At 36.0% G+C, this 26,195-nt stretch overlaps 1 protein-coding gene across 2 annotated transcripts in view; it reads right to left on the reverse strand.

Annotated features, from left to right (window-relative positions):
* Positions 1-26,195, reverse strand: part of LOC145684748 (uncharacterized) — a 1,464,901-nt gene that overhangs the window by 123,507 nt on the left and 1,315,199 nt on the right. For both annotated transcript variants that reach the window (XM_081757122.1, XM_081757121.1), the window contains one exon: positions 5,240-5,321. In XM_081757122.1, coding sequence (XP_081613248.1) covers positions 5,240-5,321 — 82 coding nt within the window. The remainder of the gene's footprint in view (positions 1-5,239; positions 5,322-26,195) is intronic.

Genomic DNA, 26,195 nt, shown 5'->3' on the forward strand with positions numbered 1-26,195 from the left:
TTTCTTTTAAAGATTATACACGGTGTTGATATAATAATAATAATAATAATAATAATAATAATAATAGTAATAATAATAATAATAATAATAATGGCATTAAAAGTCTTAAACTTGCCCTAAAATTTGGCAAAACTTACTTAAATTACAGATTCCGGGAAAAGGGTTCTGTACCTTCAAGACACACCTCTGCAACTACCAAAATTTTAAACTAGAGCGTTCCACTGAAGTTTCATGTAGAAAGTATTCTACTGTATGTTTTAAGGAAAATATCTGTAATAAAAATAACTGAATATCACGCAACAGTAAGGCATATAATATAATAAATTTTAGGATATGCAGAGGTAAATATAAAAGTTTTGCTACAAAAATACCTACACGGACCATAATTCAATGAGCTCTGAAATACAATGTAACGAAATAGCCTATGCGATTACGTCTACAATTGTTACTTAAAGAATAGACATACACTATTTCGGGAATCGAGACAAGACGGGAAATGTTTACGATACTTTTCGTCTCGTCTCGATTCTCATCTCCAAAGGGAGACCAATATTTTGAGTTAGCCTTGTCCGTCTCGAATGTCAAATGTTAATTTTCATGTTATTTTGTTTGTTTTAGAAACGAGATGAGAAATTCCTCTTCTCGTGGGCAACATTAAACCAAACAGAAATATTCTTTCCAAATGTCACGTTTCTGCTTGTAACGGTATGACCTGAGCGATAATTAGCTCCTAGCTTTTAATCTTCTACGAGATAATAATAATTATTATTAGTTTATAATTATTACTATTATTATTCCTGAAGATTTAATAGTGCAAGTATTGAAACATCCGAGTATTCAAATATCTGAATAAAATAAAACGTATGTCATCGCCGATCCATCGACATCAAAAACCCTAAAGTAAAAAAAATGCAACGTGGATTCGTACAAGCACCTTGACCACTGAACAGCGATCGCTACGCGGTAAAAGATTCGTCTTTAGTCTGGTTACGTTAGGTTTCTTTGTCTCCGCTTGCAAACTTGTATGTTATATTTCTTCGATTCAAAATGTCTTTCGTATTTCTTTTATGATGTCGGCAAAGTTTACATTAATAATTTGAGTTGTTCTTAAACCGTTGGTTCACAAGTATTTTTTTTACTCCACACGAAACTATAGATATGACAGGTTGAATATTCATACTCTCCATTTCTTTCAGAGATGTCGCCATTTCCTGGTCAAAGACTTACGCCATGATTCATATTAACCAAAATAAATTCATTTTTCGGAAGCGGAATTTTCACTTTCCGGATTTCGGAAAATTATGTAATTCAGTTAAACTCTGGAATTCAGAACCATTCCGGAACTTGGAAAGAATCCGGAATTTAGAAAATTCCGGAATTGAGAAAAACTCTGGATTTCGAATTCCGGAATGTTAACGAAATCACAAATTTCTAAATTCCGATTTTTCCGAATTTCGGAATTATTCCTAAGTCGGAATTTTCCGAATTCCGGAATTTGTCCGGTTTTACTTTCGGGAGTCCGGAAAGTAAAAATTCGGGAATTGGCCATCCCGAGTTTATACACAACCTTTCAGAACAATAAACAAGTAGCTGTCTACAAACAAACAAGTAATGGAAAGCATTTTGTATCCTGCAATACGTCATGTATTAAAATCCGATGGAGTTTTAATATTTAACCAGAAATTGCATGTATCTAGCTACTGGAATCTGAGGTATAAAGAATTGTATTGTGCCTTATCCTTTTGTGTCTTATACAACCCTGCAAACCATTGAATATCTAAACGGCTTTCGTTAAATCCAAGTTGTGGTACTCACAGTTTCATTCATTTGTGTCTATATGATCTTGTTACTAAAGCTATTATATGATAGCATTAGTAAGTCTTTCTCTGCTCTCCCGTAAAGTTGTGATACGATCTACTACATGATAAAGAACGAATTATCAATTTAACCAAGTTGTTGTATTACTACACACCTGCTTCCGCCTCTGTCAACTCTGGTCGATCTCGTTGATCGCGACATATTTGCTTTTTTATACCCGTTTCTTCGTTTACTGAACTAAACAGCAATTATTCTGAATTATACTACTGCGCATACCTCGTAGATAAATATTTCTGATGCCAATAGATTCCGTTTTGTCCAAGCAATGATCTTTTTCTTATTCCCAGCATGACCCTTTTATTACATTATATGATGAGCATGTAGATCTAAATACCTCATGTATTACATAGAATGAAGGTTTAACTCTTCCAGCAAAGAAGGAACATGTGATCATAGTATACAACCCACAGAAGTGATAGCTGGCAATACAGTGGTCGAAATCCCTAACGACAGAGGGATTGAGCGGTGTCCTCCCCGCTGGTCTAGTGGCTAGCACGTGCGCCTTTGGTGTATGGTGTCCTGGGTTCGATTCCCGGCGGGAGAGCATTTATGATTTTTAACTGTCCTCGATGTTTCTGTGTTCGTGTCCCTTCGTTATAAGTTATTAGAAAAATCAAGTTAAACGAGTGAAGCAAATAAAACTAGCAATAAGTAAGTTACTGAAACACGTTCGGTGAGTCAGTTAAAAAAAAAAGTGGACAAAGCACTGGCTTTTCGCGCCGTCCATGCGAGTTCGAATCTATCTCGGCTTGGTTTTTTATCCATTTGAGAGAAAGTATTGTTTCTTTTCGCTACAGGTGGTCACTCTTTTCGTATTTTTCGCCGTCCTTCACAGTTAAAATAACTGGCTATTCTTATTCTTTCTACGAATGATAGATCTTCTCTTTGGTTTCAGTCAAACATGCACACGTAATGAAAAGACGCTGTTGATAATAATAATAATAATAATAATATGAAATATTACTAGCTAACTTGTGTGTGTATTTCGACAATATAATTTTCTATTATTATGTGGAAATAAGTAAGACTGGCTAGCGCCCACTCCCCTATTTTTTTCGATGCGCTTTATGGATCCACGGTGTCCAACGTTGGTCCCATCCCACTATCATCTCCTGTTCTCTCGATATAAGTTATCGACATTTTGCCTAAAGAGGGCTCTGCCTTGGCCCCATGACTCCCCATGACATGACTCTTCGTTCATTTTGCATCGAAATCGCTTATTTTTCTGAGTACTATGAGTCCATACTGTCCAACGTTGCTCCTATCACTATACAATTTCCCGTTCTCTATATAAATTGCTAATATTTTGTTTGTAAGCGAGATATGGCGTTACAATCATTACGTTTGAAGAAAAATTGAGGAAGATATTGCCTTGCCACAAACAACACTTATTATTATTATTATTATTATTATTACTATTATTATTATTATTATTATTACTATTATTATTGTTTTACTTATCACTAATGTTGCCTACCTTTATTTGCAATGTAATGTGTTACTAAAAAGCAAATCAAATAACACTCCTCGCCAAACAAGCTCCCGAACTCGAAATACATGATTTACAGTTCTCTGTGTTAGGGGAAAGCACATTTATTATATTATTCTTTCAAATAACACGTTTCACAAGTTACTTCACTTTCAATGTGTAATTTCATATCATCACTAACAATCATCTTGTTCCGATAGGAATATATCCCCTTCCTGCAAAAGAAAGCCGCACCGTAGCGAAAGGGCATGAACCTTCTTTAGGCGATTAATCGGGTCCAATATTTCAATAAAAAAGGATAAGTCCCTGCACACAAATATTTCAGTAAAAGAGGAAAAGTTACTCAAACTTTTTTAAGAGTTTGAAGGGCCGCCATTTTGAACATTTTCATTTGATTATTCTGGTTGACAAACTCATCAAGATATTTCAACAGTTAATGTTTGTGCCAAGTTTCGTCTCAATCCGCTGAAAATTAGGGTGGTTATGTCATTCTCAAATAGCGTTATATATATATATATATATATATATATATATATATATATATATATATATATATATATATGCAGATAGATAGATAAATAGACACAAAGGGGGAGAGACAAAGTGTTTTGCTCCCTTCTCGCACCTGTGCTGCGTCAGAGGTAAACCGGGCCTCTTTGCAAAACGTATTGACCTGTATTATCGGTATTCTCAGTACTAAACATTACCAATAATTATTGCTACGATAGACTAAATACGACCTCTTTTACCATCTCTCATGTGCTCTATGTATTATTAACAAAAACTTTTAAAAATTCCTTGCCGGGGTTTCGAACTGGCGTCCTCTGCATTTGTAAGCCAGCACCTTAACCACTACACCAAGACCATGGCGTAGTAATCGTTTAGTTGTCGGCGTATTTGTTGTGTTTGTGTTTTATGTTCTCACTTCGACAATTTTTACTCTTTTTTTTCGTTTAGCATCTGTTTCTGGCTTTCTCTTTAGGTGTCGTCCTTTATTTACACTATGCAATATTCGTATTCACAGCTTGTGCCACTCTGCAATGTCTTATGCAGATTAGACTTTTCTTCTTGCCCCTCAGTAAACATTTGATTAATTTAATTATCATACTCTCCGCGGATGGAGCGCAGGAATGCCAGACTCGAAAAATATGTGTACATTTATTTTTCTGACAGATAATACATGTTGGTATCTTTGTTTTACTCTGCCTAATCTTTCACTGACACACAACATTACAAAACTTCTGCGTTCGTTTATGGTTCGTATCTATAGAGGAACTAGTGTTATGTAAAATCGATTATTTCCCACAATTATAAGAACATATTTTTCTGTGGTCTGAATATCTTTCTATGAAAATTAATTCACGCTATTATGCAACCTTGCAACAGAAGCGGATAAATGCCTATCCTGAGTAATGTCTCTACTAAACAGATTCGAACAGCAACTTTCCAAATTTGAGTTCTTGATTTAACAACTATCGTAAGTATAATACGCAAACTATTGAATGAGTACTGTAGGATCAGAAAGTAAGGATGTGTCTGATCATAGGTTGCAAAAATTAAAAGAACGAATTTATCATTTATATACCGGTACAATGTTTGGCTAATGTTTATTACATAGTCAAATTGTGCAATCCATTCCACTAATTATTATCTTAAACCTAAGGAAAGTTTTCTTCGGTTAGTAATTCTACAGTTGGCTTAGTTAATAAAGTTGAATACTTTTTTTTTAGTGATATATGGTGTAGAATTAATAAGATGTATGTTACAGATAGCAAAAGACACATTATCAACTACAACGTATACTTTGAAAACTCATTAAATACAACAAAGTGGTAAGATTTGAGTTAAATTAATAATCCTTTAGAAACTTACTCATTCGGAACTACAGGAATTAATGAAGTTGGAATACTTGGTCTTTGTGTGGAACTTACTGACTCATCGAGCTCCCGAACCTCTGAAAAAGAAACAACTAATTCTTAATATTGCTCTAGTTCTGAAAATAGGACCAGTCACTTCGAATACATAATCACCTAAAAGTTAACAGATACGAGCACCGAAGCAGACCAGTGCTCCAGTGGTGTATCATGAAAGTCTGAATATGATTATCGCTGCTTATATAGAATAAAATATTTACAATGCAACAGCATTTCTTGTATAATAATATTATATTTTGGACATGAATAAATACTGTCTTTGTAATAACCATACAGGTATATGTACTGTCAGTTGTAAATTAAGCACTCTATCCAAATTGTCAAGGTCGAACTAAAAAGAATCCTGATTATCTCATTTATTTAAAAAAAAAAGAGAAAGAAAACCTTGAACCTGATTTAAAATGCAATCTAATAGCATATAAATTTGAGATATTTTTGTAGGGTTCCATTCGCAACGTTCTCCTCGCAACATTCCAGAATTAACGCTACCTTTTGAAGTGGAATATTGACGCAGAAACGCTTGTATTCGTCATTTAAACTGGAAAATACTAACAAAAGGGATTCTACAATAGGGGAGGATGGGGAAATGGCGGCCACCTAAGCAAAAATCGTTATAATCTAGCTCCTAAAGCATGAAAAGTTTCCGCCATAAGTCGATGCTATAGGTAATTCTGTCTAGTTTATTGTGACCAATTTCAAAATACATATCTTATTTCATTGCCAAGCTAAAAACGAAACTATGAGCATATTCAATTGACTGTTATTTCCCACACGGTTGGGTAATGGCAGTCAGAGATTACCCCATGCTTTACATATAAAAAAATACTACAAAACTATTAAGATTTCAAATTTATTCATTAAATTTAGAATAGTTGTGTTTCTACAGGGACAGATAATAAACCGCAGTTTCGTGTAAAGAAGATTTAAAAACTACTTATTCATTGAAGTTACCTATATATTTCGTCAACACCTTAATATATTTGAAATATAAATTTATTGGTATTGGCATGGTGCACGGCTTGACGTCATTCGTCCCCCTACCTTTTCAGATGCACTTTTATCCCTGATGCAATCTACTCCGTTAACCCTCTGTTCAAACCGGAAATCGCTAAAATCAACAATTTCTACTTTTAACGTTGATAGCCGTACCATAGATAGGGACAAACGGTTTTTGTAAATCGCTTCAGCGTTTCAAGGAATCATGCAATTTGCACTCGTAGACTGTACTAAACCGGAAGTGTTTAATTTTTCTTAGTTCTTCCGGTTGAAATAATTTATTATAGATAAAAATGTTTCATTATAGTAACATTTTTTTCGAACCTACTAGTTTGACATGTTGAACATTTTGTTGATGTTTATTGTAAACAAATTCCAAGTAATATAAAACAGGCCATTGTAATAGGCTCAGGGAAAACAATAAGCAACTTAATAACTTTTATTCATGATCACAAACCATCCTTAAATCTGGATTCAGGCAAATGCTATTACGTACAATAAGTCTAGTCAATGATGCAAGAATGACGTTACATAGACACCACGCCGCCATAAGCACTCTGTTTGTTCTCCTTTGTTTCCTGTTCACTGCTAGTTGCTTTAGTTCTTTCTTCGTGAGTTTTATTCGCTTTTGTTTCTTAGTGATATGTATTCGTTTTTGTTTTAATAGTGTTTTGCCTTGTATCTTTGCTAGCTCGCCACAATAGAAGGAATTTGCTTATTTTTCCATATCATGTGGTAGCTATTTTCTCATGAGAGGATATATGAGTCGGTTACCAATCTGTTATTAATTTGAATCATTTTCTCGTGCGCCTTTGCATCTAACGACGGTGTATTCTGTTAAACCATGTGTGGAAATAAAATTATGCTAAAACAATTATGTTTACAAAGAATATTCAGTTTTGCGTGATGTACATTTTCTATAACGAAAGAGGACGTCGGGTGCATATAGGGCCAAGCCACATTTTCCGACTTGCCAGATAATATGTTTTAAAAATTTAGGGCAGTTATGACCAACGTCTTGGAATTATGTAGTCGGAGATTGCAAATTCCGAAACGTCGAGGGTCACAGGAGCCATTCAATTTTCAGGAACTTCTTTATATATTTCATCATTTTAAAAGACCGCTTTGGTATTTGTGGTAATAAAACAAAGTGTCTGCAACCATCAACTTTCTCAACCATTTTAAGAGATTCGGGGATATATACATTATCCCAAAACACCCTAAAAGCATAGGGGCTATAGTTAAAAAAAGAGAAATAAGTAATACTCTCCAAGACTATACAACAAATGAAAAATGTTTAAAGCGAATAGTGTCCCTCAAGAAACGTTAAGAAAAATTTTTGTTTTCGGAAACGTTAAAAAAAAGCATGATTTTTTTAAAAACTGAAAGCTATACTGTTCCTTATGAAGGGCAAGAAAATTGCTTGCTCGATTACTCACCAAATCAGGAATCACTTTTAAAAATCGGGTACCGAATTTCATAGTCCTCCTCACAGTTCGTCTTGTGAGGCAGCTATTCAACTCTTTGCTTGTTTTAGTTCTATAATTCCTGCAATAATTAGCATTAAAGTAAATGATTTTAGTGTACAACATACATGTCATCATGAACCAAAAGTACAAGGGAAGTCTTATTATCTTTCGAAAATTTGACATACAACGTTTGTATATTTACAATCACAAATTGGGGTAACAAAGAATCTCGAGGGTCTCATTTGCTAGCTTCAGTTGTATGAGGATTCCAAAGTCTTATGGCCATTTGAATCACAATTCAGTGATATAAAATCGCAGGCCGAACTGTTGGACTTAAACGAAATTTGGTGCGAAGGTATGTCTTGAAGAGCAAATTATGGAGAAAAAGAACATTTTGGCCAGGTCGCCATCTTGAATGGAATAGGGCCGCCAGTCAATATACCGATTAGAAAGTGCCTAGCGCGAACCACTAAGGCTAGAGAAGCGGAATTTGCTATCATGGTATATCATGAACAGTAGTTTGCGGAAAATTACGAAGCATTAAACAATTCGCAATCTTGAGTTTATGACCACCGAAAGTGGATCATTAAGTATAGGTTACATTAAAAACACGATCCAAAATAACGGGAAAACGTATATGAAAAAGCTGCACAGGCTGAAGCGCTGGAGCTAGAGAAACGAAATTTGCTCTGATGATTGTATCATGAAGAGTAGTTTATGAAACAATTGCGAAATTTTCAAAGCGATACCGTTTTTAATGGAAAATGATCACCAAGTATCGGAAGCAAAATTAAATCATCGGAAGCAATACAACGTAGGTGATTTATTGTGCCACCTGTTGAGGGAATTATGCACTTCACGTTGTGTTTCCATATCATTGCTGCAACAGAGGATAGTTTTTTTCTTCAATGTCACTTGGCACTGTAGCATCCGTGGTTCTCAGATATTTCCTTGTCAATACGTGAGAAATTGACTCTCGTCCTAATATCATGTTGATAATCGAATGTTATACCACAAATGCATAATTCTTTGAATTTTCATTTCAGAGAAGACAGAAGCAGTGCTCCGGTTTCCTTGGATGAGAGCGAAAGCACTACTCGAGTTTCAATAGATGAGAGCGAAAGCACTACTCGAGTTTCAATGGATGAGAGCGGAAGTGCTACTCGAGTTTCATTTGAGGAAAGCAGAAGCACTATTCGAGTTACTCTGGATGAGAGAGCATCCTCATCTGGAGGTGGCACTCACAGTAGCACACAGTCTCAGTTTCCAACGGAAGAACAGTGATGGCGAAAAGTGGTGATAAGTCTGTTTTGAGTTTGTAGTTTTTGTTGGGTGCTAATCTTGAAGGAAAGTTGCACATAATGAAGTGAGAGTTGTTTAGCTTGTATGCATATGAAACAAAACGGAAGAACAGTGATTACGAAATATTTGTAACTACTTGTAAGAAGTAATCCGAACAACTTAAGACTTTGTTCATATATGGTTGAAACCGCATGGTGATAAGTCTGTTTTGTGCATTTAGTTTTTGTTGGGTGCTAATTTTGAAGGAGCGTTACACATAAAGCGAGAGTCGTTTAGCTTGTATGCGTAACGGAAGAACAGCGATTACGAAATATTTGTAACTATATTATATATACACAACAACTTGCTTTTCTCAACTTTTTTTTTCTATAGAACAGTTTTTGTTAATCTTCTTATGCATTCTGTAATATGATCACTGAGTATTCTTATAGTTTGTAGTACATTGTCATTCTAAAGTCAAAATCAAGCAATAAGTATATAATGCCCTTTATTTACCGTATAGTATTTTTTAATGTTTCATCCAAATCTTCTTATAGTTATTTTTATCTGCTTGTTCTCACACATTCTAATACGGTTGTGCCATTACCATGATTTTTACTGTTTTTATTGACATGACAATTTAGAAAAGGCTTAATCCTTTGTTCTTGGAGCCATCTGGATGCCGCCATGTTTGTTTATGCATTTGGAAGTGTCTGTTTTCCCTTGTGTCTTCGAGTATAATGTGTTGTTGTTGGATAATTTGTTGTCAATTGCTACTTTGCTGAGTGATTGTGCGGCCGACTTTCTAAAATTTTGGATTAAAATGTACAGGTCAAATTCGTTGAAAGGTCAAATTTATTAGATTTGTTTAAATAACTCGCTTTTAAGTCGAAATCCCCCTACGAGGAACCAGAGAATCTTTCCATGTCCATTACAAGAGTAAGTGATGGAATAAACGTTGATGTAACCTTCAGAAATATTTAGGTTTAGGCGTTTTCTATTTTTTTAAAGTATTTATGTATACACATATATAAATTAAATGACGTTAAAATAGTCGTTAATAAATTACTTCTTATTTTATGAACAAGAAAAGTGCAGCTGGAAGGTAGCAAACTACCTTCTATATTTGCTCTCTTCAAAAGGATGTGGGCTGATAAGGGTCATTGTTCGCCCATCGAACACCGGAAAAATGTAAAGTGTCTATAGAGGCTAGATACATTGTTCTCTCATAGGTCGAAAGACACACAACCAAAATAAATTGATCCTCATATCAAAGCTTACACAGCGTTATATTATTACGAGACCGGTTTATTTAGGCTCATCGAATCCTTCTTACTACAAGCCTATGTCAACGACAGCAAACATTGTCAAAATGACGCAAAACTACCTCTTTTTGGGCACACATTACTATGACTTATTTTCTTTCTCACATATCTATTATATTCACATACAAAACATATCTTCCAATATACAGACATTGCAAACTTGTCTGAATCGGACTCTTCATTTTTCCGGTATTCGATGGGCAAAAAATGACTCTTATCAGCCCATCTCGTTTGATTTTTTTTATATAGTTGTACTGGTTTCAAGACAATTGCTGCAAATTTTGATTAAGATATGTAGAAAATTCTGAAACTAGTGAGGTACAAGTCAGAATATAAATTGCTTGGAATTTAAAAACTATTAAAGCATAAGAAACACAATGTCTCATTCCGATTACATTTAGGCAGAACCTGGAAATAATAAAAAATATCTTCTAAACGTCACAGGTGATTACTCCATGAATGCAACCGGAATGGTAGATTGTGTTTTCTGTTTTAATAATATTAAATCGCAAGCAGTTAATATTTTGACTTATACCTCGATCACTAGTTTCAGAATTTTGATACATATTTTAGCCTTATACCAAATTTGCAACAAACTGTACCTTCTAAATTTGCTACAAACATTACCTTCCAAATTTGCGACAAACATTACCTTCTAATTTGCTACAAACATTACCTTCTAAATTTGCTACAAACATTACCTTCTAAATTTGCTACAAACATTACCTTATAAATTTGCACCAAATATTACTTTATACATTTGCAGCAAACATTACCTGATACGTTTGCAGCAAGCATGAACTTGCGATCGTGAAAACACTTTCTGCAATGTTGCTGCAAACCTTTTAATATTTTCACCAAATTTATCAGCTCATTTTCGGAAATTTTGTCAAAGAAAACTTGCACAAAATATTTGAATTAAAGTCCTGGCAAACTTTCTTGCTGTGCAGTCGTAAACATTACGTTTGTATTGGCAGATGTTTTCGTTTTCTGAGGCAACTTTGCTGCAAACTCAGCAAGCGTCAACTTCGTTATTTGCGTTGAACTTTCGGCAAATTTTCTCATTTGAAAAGGCAAGTTTTTTGCAAACTTTTTAGTTTGCCTCTACAAATTTTTAAACATTTTAAAAAACTTTTCTGTGCTATTTAGGTATATACGGATATTCTGAAAAGTGGCAATATAGTGTCTTTTTTCAAACAAACCTGAACCAAACTACGGTTCGTTTTCTGAAATAAGCGGACACATTCTGTTTCAAGCATAAACCGAACCCAAACCAGTTAACCGACGAGAGATGCGTGGGTCAATGAAAACTTGACATACAACCCACTGACCATCCAACCACAGTGACCCTCTCTGACTTATGACCCACCATGACCCACCACCCACCGTGACACACTCTGACTCACCACCGGTTATGACCTACACTCACCCACTAACCACCATGAACCACTGACCCACCAAAGCATATCGTCAGCTTTGACACATGATCCACGGCCTTTTCTCTACCGACTAAAGAGTTTACACTTGTAATAAAACCAGGTTGTGAAATTCTAATTAGAGTTTGAATTTCTACGGTCAATCGCTCAAGCACCGCTCTGTTACAATAACGATAGATCTGACCTTTACGATATAAAATGGTAAAGTGTTTGTCATGGGTAAAACTACGATGAACTTCAATTAAATTATAATGGTCTAATTATTTCCTTGTTGAATTGTCGATACTTTTCAGTGGAAAAAGATTAATTTTTTAAAGTCCCAAATCAAGGTAAGGAAGTTCGTTCGCAGGGCAAGTAAGCTTGAGATGGACAACATCGAGCTCGTGGGTTTTCTCGGGACACCTCCGTAAATATTTCTGAAACGTGTTCCATTGTTTTGGAGATATGGGCCTTTTAAAGTTAAATTTTTATGTTTTCGGCAGCCTATAACTCCGAAAGGAAACATTTGTGCACCCTAGTTGGTCTATAGTTTTTATGTTATATTGGTGTCAGGAACCATCCCCCAAACGTTGCATTTGTTTTCTTGGAACACCCGATATATATATATATATATATATATATATATATATATATATATATATATATATATATATATATATATATATATATATATATATATATAATTGGGCGTATAAAGCGCACTGTAGGGGTTTTACCTCCAAATTTGAACTACTTAATGGCAGTTGATCTCAAGAGACAATAGTAACATCAAGTGCAATCTACGTACTATATGTGTTCCACCAGTTAGAGTGGACCAGTGGGTCGGTGGGTCAAGTGGATTGAGTTTTCTGAGTGGGTCAGTGGGTCGTGGGTCAACAGCATGTGACCCACTCTGCTCACTGCACTGTAGACAGCATATTTTTTTCACCCTTGACGCTAGCCATAGAAACTAAAACACGTATATGATTGGTTGCAATTTGCGATTGTCCAAACCTTAGGTTAAATTTATATCATGGCATAGCCCAGGAAAGATATGCTTTGATATCGGACTAATTAAATGAAAACTGAATTTTTCAGTGTTGGTGTTTCAAACAAAACCATAAACATCCAATAATTCCCGTCGATCCCACGCCGGCTTCATCCTCAAAATGGTGTCTAAAGATGGCGGCAAAAAAATTCGTTACTCTCACATTTGTTCCTATATCTTGAACAAATATACATGGATTTTCAGCTTCTAAACATTTTTTCACTTTCATTAATTTTAAAGTCTACGTTCTAACTATAAATAGGGATCTCACGTCTAGGGAGGATAACACTTATTGCATTTTTCGATTAAGAGTTACAAGAAAGGGTGGCCAAAATATCACTAACGGCAGTGACACTTATTTAATCCTCTCATGTGTGAACACTAATTAATCTCATATAGATACCTAATTTTTTAGACCAATTGGACCTACTCACACTCACGAGGAAGGTCCATAAACCGTGAGAATTGAATTTTGATGAAAATTAGTGACAAGATTCGGTTCGAGTTGTTAAGCAATGTAGTAATAGTCATTTGATGCGCAAACGCCTGGTTGAGCTCCTACACAGACGTCATCTTGAAATTCGGTAGGCAAAGTCCAAGAATACCAATTTGTTTCAGTCCCCGGCTTAGAAATTGTTACAAAAATTCTAAGTCCAAATTAATAACAAACTATTGCCCCGTTTTCTTACGCAATCAAGAAATACATGTCTCGATCAATTAGTAATTTCTTCTCTTCAATCCAACTCCCTCCCTCCTCCGTCCCTCCTTGCCTAAAGCATTGTGTGTGACGTAGTACACTCTTTCCATTCAGACGAAAAAAAGAACAGGAATCAAGTTTACAATGTTATAGATCTAAAATAGCCTTTTCCATTCGTTTGTTCTGAAATATTTTTAAAGAGCCTATTTTTTCTTTTAAATCATACAATGTTCCCATAGCTTCATTAATACCTTTAGTTTCATTCTTTCCCTTCTTTAAAGACTGCAAGCTAGTAAGATGCTCCCTAAGAAATCTATGGAAATTGCCAATAACGGCAGTAAGTTTTGTACTTCCTAAAGTCTGTAATGTACGCACAGAGCTCGAGAATATCTACTGACAGAAATGAGTGTTATTCAATGATTCATTTCATTTCTTTTCAGTAATTGCAAGCAAATGTTCCAACAGCGTCATTTGGGTAGGACAGGAGGGTGTAATTTCCCCTTCCTTGAGCTTCATAAATACATATTGTTTGAGCAAATATATAGTAATATACTAATAAAAAGAGTGAAATATTTTTGTCCCCCCCCCGAATAAAATCTAAAATGACGCTACTTTTAGCAACAAAACTATAGAGTTACGATAGCACATTCTAGAGACCTTACTTACATTTGGTTTCAAGAGTTGAAAGGTTTGATCTCAGGCCATATGAGCTCCTGGGCGACATTGAGAGAGACAGACAGAGAGAGAGATTGAAATATGGAGACAGAGAGGAATGATTTATATACACAGATTTAGAACTGGGTAAAAATGATCGGACAGCATTCGTATTATGACGAAAATTGTGATTTTGTGAAACCGAAGAAGTGAAGGTTTCCAACTGCGAGGATCACATTAGGCAGTTGTCGAATTAAGGTGGAGAACGCTTTTGAGGGCATCAGATGATTACGAATGGAGAGAAAGATCTTGAGAGCTGAGGAATTAAGAATTTAAAATATCTGCAGCTTCCGAGACGGGTTTCGAACGCCGAACCTTGTAGTTATCGAACCACGACTTTATCCATTCTGCTACGGAGAACTCTGTACTCATGCACATACGTATCCTTTAGCTACGTTGAAAGCTAACTTAATGGAATATTCCAAAAATTGACTTGGTGGATGCGCCGTTCTGATAGGATATGTAACTTAACTTAGTAACTTAGTTACAATGTGCATAATGAACTTCTCCTTGTTCAGAACACTTTTTACGGCAGTAAAATTTGTTACTATTGTGTTAATTAGGTTACATTTGATAGAACCATCTAATAAAGTAGTGCCAAACCCTGTGCGTCATTGTCTGTTAGGTGAATAGTTAATGTAAGTTACTCGTACGTGTATGGTCCGAGCTTTGAATCAAGACCATTCTTATTAATTATTTTCTTTGAGCTACGCTCATACTGTGCATTCCACAAGTTCAATTTTCAATGTAATGTAGTCACAGCTAGTTTAATTCGAAATTATTTTCAAATATGACATTTGTTATTACATGCGTTCCTTTAACTTGCGATGTTTCAAACTTGATATTAAATCTTACAACCTTAATGTAACTCATTTCCCTACGGCATATCATCATGAATGTTTGCACAACGACGACAGTCAGGCGTTAAAACAAAATTCAGTTTTCAGTGTAATCTATGTGTATATATTTAGAGTGTTTGACTCAGAAAAGAACGTACAATGCAACATTGACTCTTGGAGGAATTTCAAACGAATTTACTATACGTATAAATTACCATCACAACAATCTACTGTGGGGGCTAAGACACTGAAACGATTCCAGGGAGGGAAAGGGGTTATAACTAAAAAAAAAGAAGTAATAGAATACAGAAAATATTGGTGTCAAATTCATAGTTTTCTGATTCGAAGAGTTGAATAGTGGCTACCAGATGGCACTCCCCACTTGTTTGTGGCCTTGCATAGATGAAAAATTGTTTTAAAGTATATTTTACATTCAAGTATGATTGTTTAGAAAAAAGCTTGTCATTCAACATTATGTTTTATAATTATTTTCTACTGTTTTTCTTATTTATAACAACATATTTTTATATACGTATATTGTATTCTATGTATTCTACGTTTCTTAATTACATTTTACGTCTTACATTTGAAGAGCAGCTTATGACAATTCAAAGCAGCAAGGACATACACAGAATACAGGCCTTGGCAATCCTGAGCTCCTGCCGCATGAAATAACTACTTTTCTGTAAATTATATCTACTTTTAGAGATGATGATAGACATTTTAGTAAAACTAGCCCTCAAAAAGCCTTGTCTACGCCCCTGCAAAGCAGTGAAAATTTTAGAGTGGGAGCAGTCAGTAATGTTTCCCCAGAAGTTATATCTCCGATAATTCCGAGTGAGATATCAGTTTTTGTGCATTATCACTTTTCACCCGCAGTGTATTGAAACGTACTAAAAAGGAACAGTTCTGAAGTCTTCACTGGTTCCCCCTATGACCTCATGCCAATGGGGTCAACCTTGGACATATCCACATCTGAAATATCACGTTTTATTTCAGTGATTCCGAAAACTATCTATTCGACACAATTATAGGATATTTTCGATTCTTTTTGTCTGTCACTCTCCCATTGTCAACTTTATGCCAACCAAGGCTGGATTTGGACTTCCACAGTGTCACTATTCATCTTTGCACATGAATTCGACATTAATATCGTTCGTATTTGACGTCTTTTACATGTCATCTTCACCTCTTTGTAGGGGTGGTTTTAGTGTCTCGCCCCCATAACTATGGAGAAATTTCAACAAACGTAAGTAGGGTCTATAATTATAAATTACCATTTGAAAAATAAGTGTACAGGTGATCTTTGTCGGAGATAAATTCGTTAACTATTTTTTCGATATCAATGTATTGCCTTCTTTTGCTTTCCATGGTAAAAATTGCTAAAGGGCTCAACTTCATCTGCACAATTGTGCTATGAATATAGGTTTTAGTGATTTAATTAGGTGATATAGGTTTTAGTGATTTTAGATGTTGCTCTCATCAGAGGAAAAGTGAGATACAGTTATAAAAGAAAAATGAAATGAAATAAAGTTTTACGTCCCACGTTTGTACCGATTACGCTAATGCTGACATTGATGCTGAGAAATGAATGAAATCGTGGAATGAAGAAGTGGGAGGAAACGGGAGAAACTCGAGAAAACTCATGCACACAGTGTTTGTCCATAATAAATTTCATTCGGCGCTAGCGGGGGTCGAATCAAGGACCCCATGCACCATAGATAAAGTGATAAAAGAATAGGCGTCTAAACAAATACGGAACATTACTATGAATGAGAGTTATATAAGATTAGATCTTTAGCTATTTTATTCTAAGGTAAACTTTCAATCAATCTTGTTCTTCATTACTGTTCGAAAACGTAAAGTTGTTGCTGCAAGGACGTGATAAATCTTTTCAGTAGACTTCACAGTCTATAGCTCCTTGACAACTTCTTTTTCATCTAAGGCTCAAGTAGTTGCATTTTAGACATTGAGGAAAATGTGTGAAATCACATAAAAATCTCCAAAGTGGAATTACGAAACTTCAGTGGGCCCCTTTTCGCTGTAGGACTCCCTCACCACACTCCCGTTAGTTACGCCGGGTGCATGATACAGTTTCGCCCTTTTAGGAATATTTTCTAAGGCAGTACGAGTTTTTTTTACTGTTGTGGGAAATAGTTGTATTTGTTAGGACTTTTTTTTAAAGGAGACGAAAGATCCTATACTCAAACACAAATCATGTATTTCAAAGCTCTAATGGAAAACGAAACGAATCGTCGTATACATGTTACATTTTTGAAGAGAAAAAGAAGAAAACATTGATTGCACAAACGTATAATGGTATCAATACGCAAATTCATAACTTATAAAACGTGTTGGCTTGTTAGATGAGGGGTCAGTAAACGGGATTCTTCTGCTGGTGGTTCTACATTCGAATCTCGTCCATTCTTGTTGCGTTTTTCTTTTAGCTACACTGAGTTTGTGCATTCCAGATCTTCAAGCTTGAACCAAATTTAATAGCACTTAGTGAATTAAAAGTAGCTGACATTATTTTCAAACACGAGACGTTATTACATGCTTTTCATTAGCTTACAGTACTCAAATTTGATATCAACTCTTCCACCCTTCATTTAACTCATTTCTTGACGTGTTTTGTTACAAAATTCATGAATCCTGACGGAAAAATTGCTTTACCACTTAATGGTGACTGCTTTGAAGCAAGTGCAAAATATGAGAATTAAATGTCATATCTGTAGTTTCGTGTGGAGAAGAAACAAACTTGTGAACCAAAGGTTTAAGAACAATTCAGGTTATTAATATAAACTTTGCCAAAGATTATTCACTTATATCAACATAAAAGAAATACGAAAGACGTTCTGAAACGAAGAAATACAACATACAACTTTGGAAGCGGAAGCAAAGAAACCCATCGTAACAAACCTAACGTAACAAGACTAAAGACGATTCTTTTACGGCGTAGTGATCTTGGTTGAATGTTCACAGTTCACCGTGAGTTCTCATGGTGTGTGGAGGTGTTTTTGAGCGCTCCGTGCAAGCATATCCTGCGTTTCCTTTGTTTTTTTCTTTAGTTTTTTTTTGTCCTGTGCTTAGGACTGTATAGCGGTGTTAATTACTGGAAATTGTGTCAAGTAGTACTACGTTATGAATACCATTCGACAAAATACGTTAAAATTTGAGTTTGACAAGAATTTCAGACAATTACGACCGTCACCGGCTGAAATACACATATGGTTAAGTGAAAAGTTTTCCGATCTGATGAACGAAGTGATTGCAATTCAATTACACATCGAAGACTTCTGTGTATATGTTAAACTGGATACAGCTCTGAATTTTGAACAAGCTTTACGTACTTTGCCTGACTCTGTTCCCTTCCGTCATTCGACTGGTGTTTCCTCTGTGGTGAATATATGGGATGCTACTACTACCTATACTAAAGTCCGCATTTTTGAATTACCGTGTTAACTTAGTGATGATGTTGTACGTGATACCTTGCGTGAATATGGTGAAATTAAACAAATAGTACATGAAAAGTGGGACACTCACTTAAAATACCCTGTGTTGAATCGTGTTCGCGCAGTTTATGTAGAATTGGGGAAACGTATACCCTCTAAACTCCACTTCATGGGTTATAAGGCTTCAATTGTGTATCCTGGACAGCTTCATACTTGTTTCCGCTGTTTGAGTACGGATCATCTTATTTCCTAATGCAAAGTACCACCTCATCAGTTACCTCGCCCTCAGCACAAACAGGACGACCTTCGTATGACCTGGTAATCTCCCCAAAACCCCGCATTACTCGTTAAACTCACTGTCTCCTTCTTTACGGCCCAGTGTTTCCACGAGTGTTCGTGATGTGTCTCGAGCGCCCCCTCCTTTGGTGCACGATCCTACAGAATTTCCTACTTTATGTCATGATGTCATAACAGAACCTGAGCCAAGTACTACGGCCTTACAAGATTGTGTTGACCCGATTCAGTACCCCTCGACCAACTCAGTGCTACAAACTGCCCCTCCCAATCTGGCAACGTCGCAGGATGATGTCCCATTGTCTACCTCTCATGTTCAGCTTCCGAAGAAATCAGCCACAACTCTTGAAAATGCATCTGAATCTACTTTGCCCTTTACTAGTACTCATGGAAATCAACTACGGCGATCGTTACGTAAAAAACGAAAAGTGCTCTCAAATAAAACAGACAGTGTTAGCAAAGCAATCCAAGATATAGTGTGAGTGATCCGGAAACACATAGCGGCGGTTGACTCTGACATGGTTTGTAACAACTTCTCTGCTACACGCGAGTCTCGTGAGGAGAGTGGTGAAACAGAACCTACTGCTTCGTAAGTTCTTCTCGTCAGCACCGTTCACGTGCCTTCGGGTTCTTATGCCATTTACTTTATTTTCTGCTTTCCCTGCAGTACAGTTCGCACGTGATGTTTACCGGATTGTTCCTATTTATGTTTTTCTTTTTCTTTCTTTTCACACTTCAGGAAGAGTGGTGGAGATTGTATTTCAGATGGATGCAATGTTTCTCCTCTCCTTCCTCTGTTGTGAGGTATATTTTTGCACAACTTATGCAGTTTTTTGGTGTTATTTTTTCAGATTGCTTTCTTATTTTATGTATTTATTAACATGATGGCAGGTTCTCCGTCTCCTACTACACCTAACGTGCGCCGTCTATGTACAATCAATATCGCTGGCATTCACCATCCAGCGAAACAAAATAGTTTAAAAACTTTTGTTATGCAAAGTGGTTACGACATCATTCTTCTGCAAGAGGTTCGCTTTGAATGTTTTGAATTTCTGCCAATGTATACACGACTCCAAAAGTGCATTACCACCTGCAATTCTCCTTTTCCTGCAATAGCAGGCAACCCCATAAGCTCGGCGGTTGGGTTGGTTGCGAATTCGAAAGGCGCTGGACCAAACCTCAATTTTGTAATAAATATATCAGTGTGGCAAACTGCAAATAAGAGAATAAAACAAATTGTTAAAGATGACAATTTTATTATCGTGACGGAATTGGATGACATTAAAAGTTACAAAATGATCTTGCTTCAGCAGTTCAAACAAGGTCAATGCCAAGAAACAGATATCAGAGGAAAGCATTTCTCTCCTCAATACCACCAAAAAAAAGAAAAGAAAAATCATAAAAAAGAAAAAGGGACATAAAGTTACGTAAGTTTTAATATAAAAGTCCCACTCTAATTTGTGAAAGTTGACACCCGAAAGGCAAGAACAACTCAACCAAAGTCAATGAAATTGTGCACAGATATTGCAGACGTAAAACGAAGGAATACGAGTTTCGTATTTTCCTGGAAAAAGGGTTGGGTGAGGCACGGACCCCTCCAAACCTTTCATCACGAAATATAAAAACTGCTAGTAACAGTATGTAAGAAGTGTGTAAAAGACATGAGGAATTGCAACGAAACTTTTTGTATGGAGAATACGCAAAAAATAAAGGAATACGGGCTTTTTTAATTTTTTGCGGAAAAACGTATTTAGGGACAAAAACTAGCACCCAAAATTTTGAAACTAGACGTCCGAAAGGCAAGAAGAAGTGAACCAAACTGAATGAAATTAAGCACAGATATTGCACACGTAAAATGAGGATACGGGTTTTGTATTTTCCTCGAGAAAACGATTGGGTGGGACACGGACCCCTCCAGACCTTTGATCACGAAAAATTAAATGTGTCGGTAACAGCATGTCAGATGTGTGTAAAAAAAAACGGTTTTAAGGGGCAAAACTCAAACCCAAAATTTTGAAAGTTGATGCCCGAAAGGCAAAAGGAAGTGAACCGAAGTTAATGAAATTGTGCACAGATATTGTATACCAAATTGGGGAATCCGCGTTTCGTATTTTCCTTGAAAAAACGGTTGAGTGGGGCACCGATTCCTCCAAACCTCTGATCACGAAAAATCAAAAGAGCTAGTAACAGCATGTCAGTCACATGTATGTAAAGGACATGAAATATTGAAACGAAACTTCTTGTATGGATAATACAGAAAAAATAAAGGAATACAGGATTTTCTATGTTCTTCGCAAAGACAATTTTAGGGGGCAAAACAACTTACCCCAAAATTTTGAAATTTGACGACCGAAAGGTAAGAAGAAGTGAACCTAAGAGCAGGAAATTTTGCACAGATATTGTGAAAATAAAATGTGGGAATACTGGCTCCGTATTTTCTTAAAAAAAAACTGTTAGGTGGGCACGGACCCCTCCAGACATTTGATCACGAAATATCAAAAGTGCTAGTAACAGTATATCATATTTGTGTAAAGGACATGAATAATTCCAACGAAACTTCACGTACAGGCAATACGCAAAAAAATGGAGAAGGGTATTTTCTGCGGAAAAACGGTTTTAGGGGCGAAAGCTCTCACCCAAAATTATGAAACTTGCCGCTGGAAAGGCAAAAAGAAGTGAACCGAAGTGAATGACATTGTGCAAGGACATTGTAGACATAAAATGAGGGAATATGGGTTTGCTAATTTCCTGGAAAAAAGGGGTCGGTGCGGCACGGACCCCTCACTATCCTTTGATCACAAAATATCAAAAGTGCTAATAACAGTATGTCAAATGTGTGTCAAGTACATTAAGAATTGCAACATAACTCAGTGTATGGACATACGCAAAAAGTAAACGAATACGGGTTTCTCTAAATTCTATGGGGAAAACGGCTTTAAGGGGCTACTCTAACTCCTACACTAAATTTTGAAAGTTGAGCCCGAAAGGCAAAAAGAAGTGAACCGAAGTGACTGCAAATCTGCACAGATATTGTAGACATAAAATGTGGATATGGTTTTCATATTTTCCTGGAGAAAATGGTCGTGTGAGGCTCGGACCCCTCCAAACCTTTGATCACAAAAAATTAAAATGCTAATAACAGTATGTCAGAAGTGCATAAAGGACATGAAAAACTGGAACAAAACGTTTTGTATGGATAATACGCTAGAAATAAAGCAATATGGGTTCTTTTATGTTCTGCTGAAGAATGGTATTAGGGGGCAAAAGCTCACACACAAAGTTTTGAAAATTGACTCACGAAAGGTAAAAAGAATTGAACCGAAATGAATGAATCTCTCCACAGATACTGCAGATATTGTAGACGTAAAGTGAGGGAATACGGTTTATTATTTTCCTGGAAAAAAGGGTTGGGTGGTACATGGATAATACGTAAAAAAATAAAGGAATAAACGATTTTCTATGTTCTTCGAAAAGACGGTTTTAGGGGCAAATTTTGCAATTGGACGCCCGAAAGGTAAGAAGAAGTGAACCGAAGTGAAAGAAATGTTGCACAGATATTGTAGAAATAAAATGAAGGAATATGGTTTCCTATTTTTCTGGAAAAAAGGGTTGGGTGGTTCTTGGACCCCTCGAACCCTAGATCACGAAATATCAGAAGTGCTACTAACAGTATGTCACATGTGTGTAAAAGACATGAAGAATTGCAACGAAACTTTTTGAATGGAAAATACACAAAAAATACATGAATACGAGCTTTTTTAATTTTCTGCGGAAAAAGGGATTTAGGGGCAAAAGCTAGCACCCAAAATTTTGAAACTTGACGTCCGAAAGGCAAGAAGAAATGAACGGAACTGAATGAAATTAAGCACAGATATGAGGATACGAGTTTCGTATTTTCATGTTAAAAACGGTTGGATGGGGCACGGATCCCTCCAAACCTTTGATCACAAAAAATAAAATGTGTTGGTAACAGTATGTCAGTCAGATGTGTGTAAAGGATATGAAATACTGAAACGAAACTTCTTGTATGGATAATACACAAAAAATAAAGGAACACAGGATTTTCTATGTTCTTCGCAAAGACGGTTTTAGGGGGCAAAACAACTTACCCCCAAATTTTGAAATTTGACGCCCGAAAGGTAAGAAGAAAAGAGCAAGAAATTTTGCACAGATATTGTAGATATAAAATAGGGGAATACGGGTTTAGTATTTTTCTGGAAAAAACGGTTTTGTGGGGCACCAACCCCTCCAAACCTTTGATGATGAAATATCAAAGATGCTAGTAATCGTATGTGAGATGTGTGTAAAGGACATGAAGAATTGCAACATAACATTTTGTATGGACAATACGCAGAAAGTTAATGAATACAGGTTTTTTCATGTTCGGCGGGAAAACGGTTTTTGGGTTCAAAATCTCTCAAATAAAATTTTGAAAGTTGACTCCCGAAAGGCAAAAGAAAGTTAACCGAAGTGAGTGAAATTGTGCACAGATATTATAGACATAAAGTGAGTGAATACGGGTTTCGTATTTTCCTGAAGAAATCGGTTGGGTGGGGCACCGACCCCTCCAAACCTTTGATCACAAAAACTGAAAATTGCTAGTAACAGTATGTCAGATGTGTGTAAAGGAGATGAAGAATTGCAACAAAACTTTTTGTATAGACAAAAAATAAAGGGATATGTTTTCTTTTTTGCGGAAAGACCGTTTTAGGTGCAAAAAACCCAAAACCAAAATTTCGAAAGTTGACGCTTGAAAGGTAAAAAGTGAACTGAAGTGACAAATTTGAACAGATATTGTATACAAAAAATTAGGGAATACGGTTTGCGTATTTTCCTGGAAAAAAAGGTTAGGTGGGGCACGGACTTCTCCAAACCTTTCATCACGAAATATCAAAATATCTAGTAACAGTATATCAGATGTGTGTAACGGACATGAAGAATTGCATCAAACTGTGTGTATGGACAATACGCAAAAATAAACGAATACATTTTTTAATTTTGGTTAATAACGGTTTTGCGGGGAAAGCCCCCGTCCAAAATTTTGGAATTTGACCACAAAAGACAAGAAGAAGTGGACCGAAATGAATGAAATGTGCACTAATATTGAAGAGGTAAGGTGAGGGAATACGTGTTTCGTATTTTCCTGAAAGAAAAAAAACTTTTGAGTGAACTGAGGCGTTGAGTTGCGGCAGGAGTGGACCGAAGCGAAAGGAAGATATTGGATATGTAAAATATGGCCTTTCGTGTTTGACAAGTGTCGTGCCCCCATCCGATTTCTTCAAATTTGGCAGATCAAGTAACAAGAAACACAAACAGTGTAGCTTATTCTATAGTATTTCAGGAGGCACCTTTAACCCTTGGAATGTTTTTACCGCATAAAGAATAACACGTATCGATTTATATCCAATTTGCTATTGATATGCCAAATTTGAAGGAAAACCGATAGGAACACTTGAGAAACACGAGAGTCCTTATTTTACATGTAATATCTAAACACAATTTGATTTGCTTGGGTCCACTCCTTCCTGAGCTATATTTCTTTTTTTTCGGATGGGACCTAAGCCCCAACACTGTTTTTCCGCAAAAATTAAAACATGTTTCATATATTGTTTTGCAAATAGTCCCTTTACGAAGTTTCGTTGCAATTCTCCATATTCTTTAGGAACTTTTGCGTATGCTTATTTGATCTTTTGATATTCCGTAATGAACAGTTTAGAAGGTCCGTGTCTCACTCAACCGCTTTTTCCAGGGAGATACGAAACCAAATTATCTCATTTTTCGTCTACAATATCTGCGCACAATTCAATTCAATTCGGTGCACTTCTTCTTGCATTTTGGGCCTCAAATTTCAAAATTTGGGATGGGGGCTTTCGCCCTCTAAAACCTTATTTCCGCAGAAAACAAAAGGAAAACCGTATTCGTTTATTTTATGCGTATTGTCCCTACACAATGTGTCGTTCCAATTCTTCATGTCCTTCAAGCACTTTTGTTATTAGCAGTTTTGATATTTCACGATCAAAGTTCTGGATGGGGTGTATGTCCCACCTAAACGGTTTTCTTTTTATCAGAAAAATATTAAAAAGGTATTCCGTCATTTTATGTCGACAATATCTGTGCACAATTTCATTCACTTCAATTCACTTCCTCTGGCCTTTCGGGCCTTAACTTTCAAAATTTTGGGTGATGGCTTTTGCCCCCTGAAACCGCTTTTCAGCACAAAATAAAGAACCCGTGTTCCTATTTTTTTGGTATATTGTTCATACACAAAGTTTCGTTGGAATTCTTTGTGTCCTTTACACATATTTGTCATATTGTTACTATCACTTTCAATATTTCGTGATGAAAGTTTTAGAGGGGTCCGTTCCCCTCCTAGCCGTTTTTCCAGGAAAATACGGAACACATGTTCCCTCATTTTATGTCTGCAATATGTGTGTGAAATTTCGTTTACTTCGGTTTACTTGGTTTTACGAATAAGTAAGTAAGCCGAATCGTTTAATTCGGCTTACTTACGAATAAGAAACACGTATTCGTTTATTTCATGTGTAGTATCTACCTCCCAAATTTTATCAAAATCGGAGTGTTAAACTTCAGAAGTGTTGCTTGTTAATAATAATATTTCTTTAAAATTTTATGAAAAAATAGAGGGAATTAAAGCGAAAAATTGGGATCAATTGGAACTTTCGGCTTCTACCAACATTGAAAGAAATGGCAGCACAAGTATTTGGATGCAAGGTAGACATGAAATTTGAAACTGATATTTAACTATATTTCTGTCATGATTTTAATGCACACTGCGAAGTTCTTAAATGCTAATTAAGTCAGGATTTTACATCCAAATTAAGTTGCAACATAATAATTCTTGTTAGAAAACTCGCATCGGCAATGCGAATTTAAGATTAGCCGATACTTTAGATAGCATGGGAAAAGGGTGAAGAGTGTAACCTAAGTGTGCGGCCTAGTGGGTTGCGAAGCGATTTAATAAATTGCATCTTCTACTCGGCAGAGTTCACCTCAACCGTTTCATTTTGTTTTAAAACAAAACATTTTTATCATGAGTTACATTTAGGGATGCGCACGAGACGAATCGAGACAGGGTTTTCCTGACAAAATTCGAGTCGTCACGGCACTTCCAATAGAGAAATATACATTTTTCGAGTCGAGACATTGCTTTTTAGCACATTTTCGAGACGAGACAGCCACAAATCTTGTCTCGTGCGGATCCCAAGTTACAGTAGCACACACTACATGAGTGACAATTTATATTATGATAGAATATATTATGAGCTTTAATAGAAAAAGTGTAGACACTCGATAATTATTACGTAGTAAGATTTCAATAGATTCAGTGCTTGATCGTGCCGTGT

The sequence above is a fragment of the Thermobia domestica genome, chromosome 5 (genome assembly GCF_964235325.1).
Source record: "Thermobia domestica chromosome 5, izTheDome1.hap1.1, whole genome shotgun sequence".
NCBI classification, from domain to species: Eukaryota; Metazoa; Arthropoda; class Insecta; order Zygentoma; family Lepismatidae; genus Thermobia; species Thermobia domestica.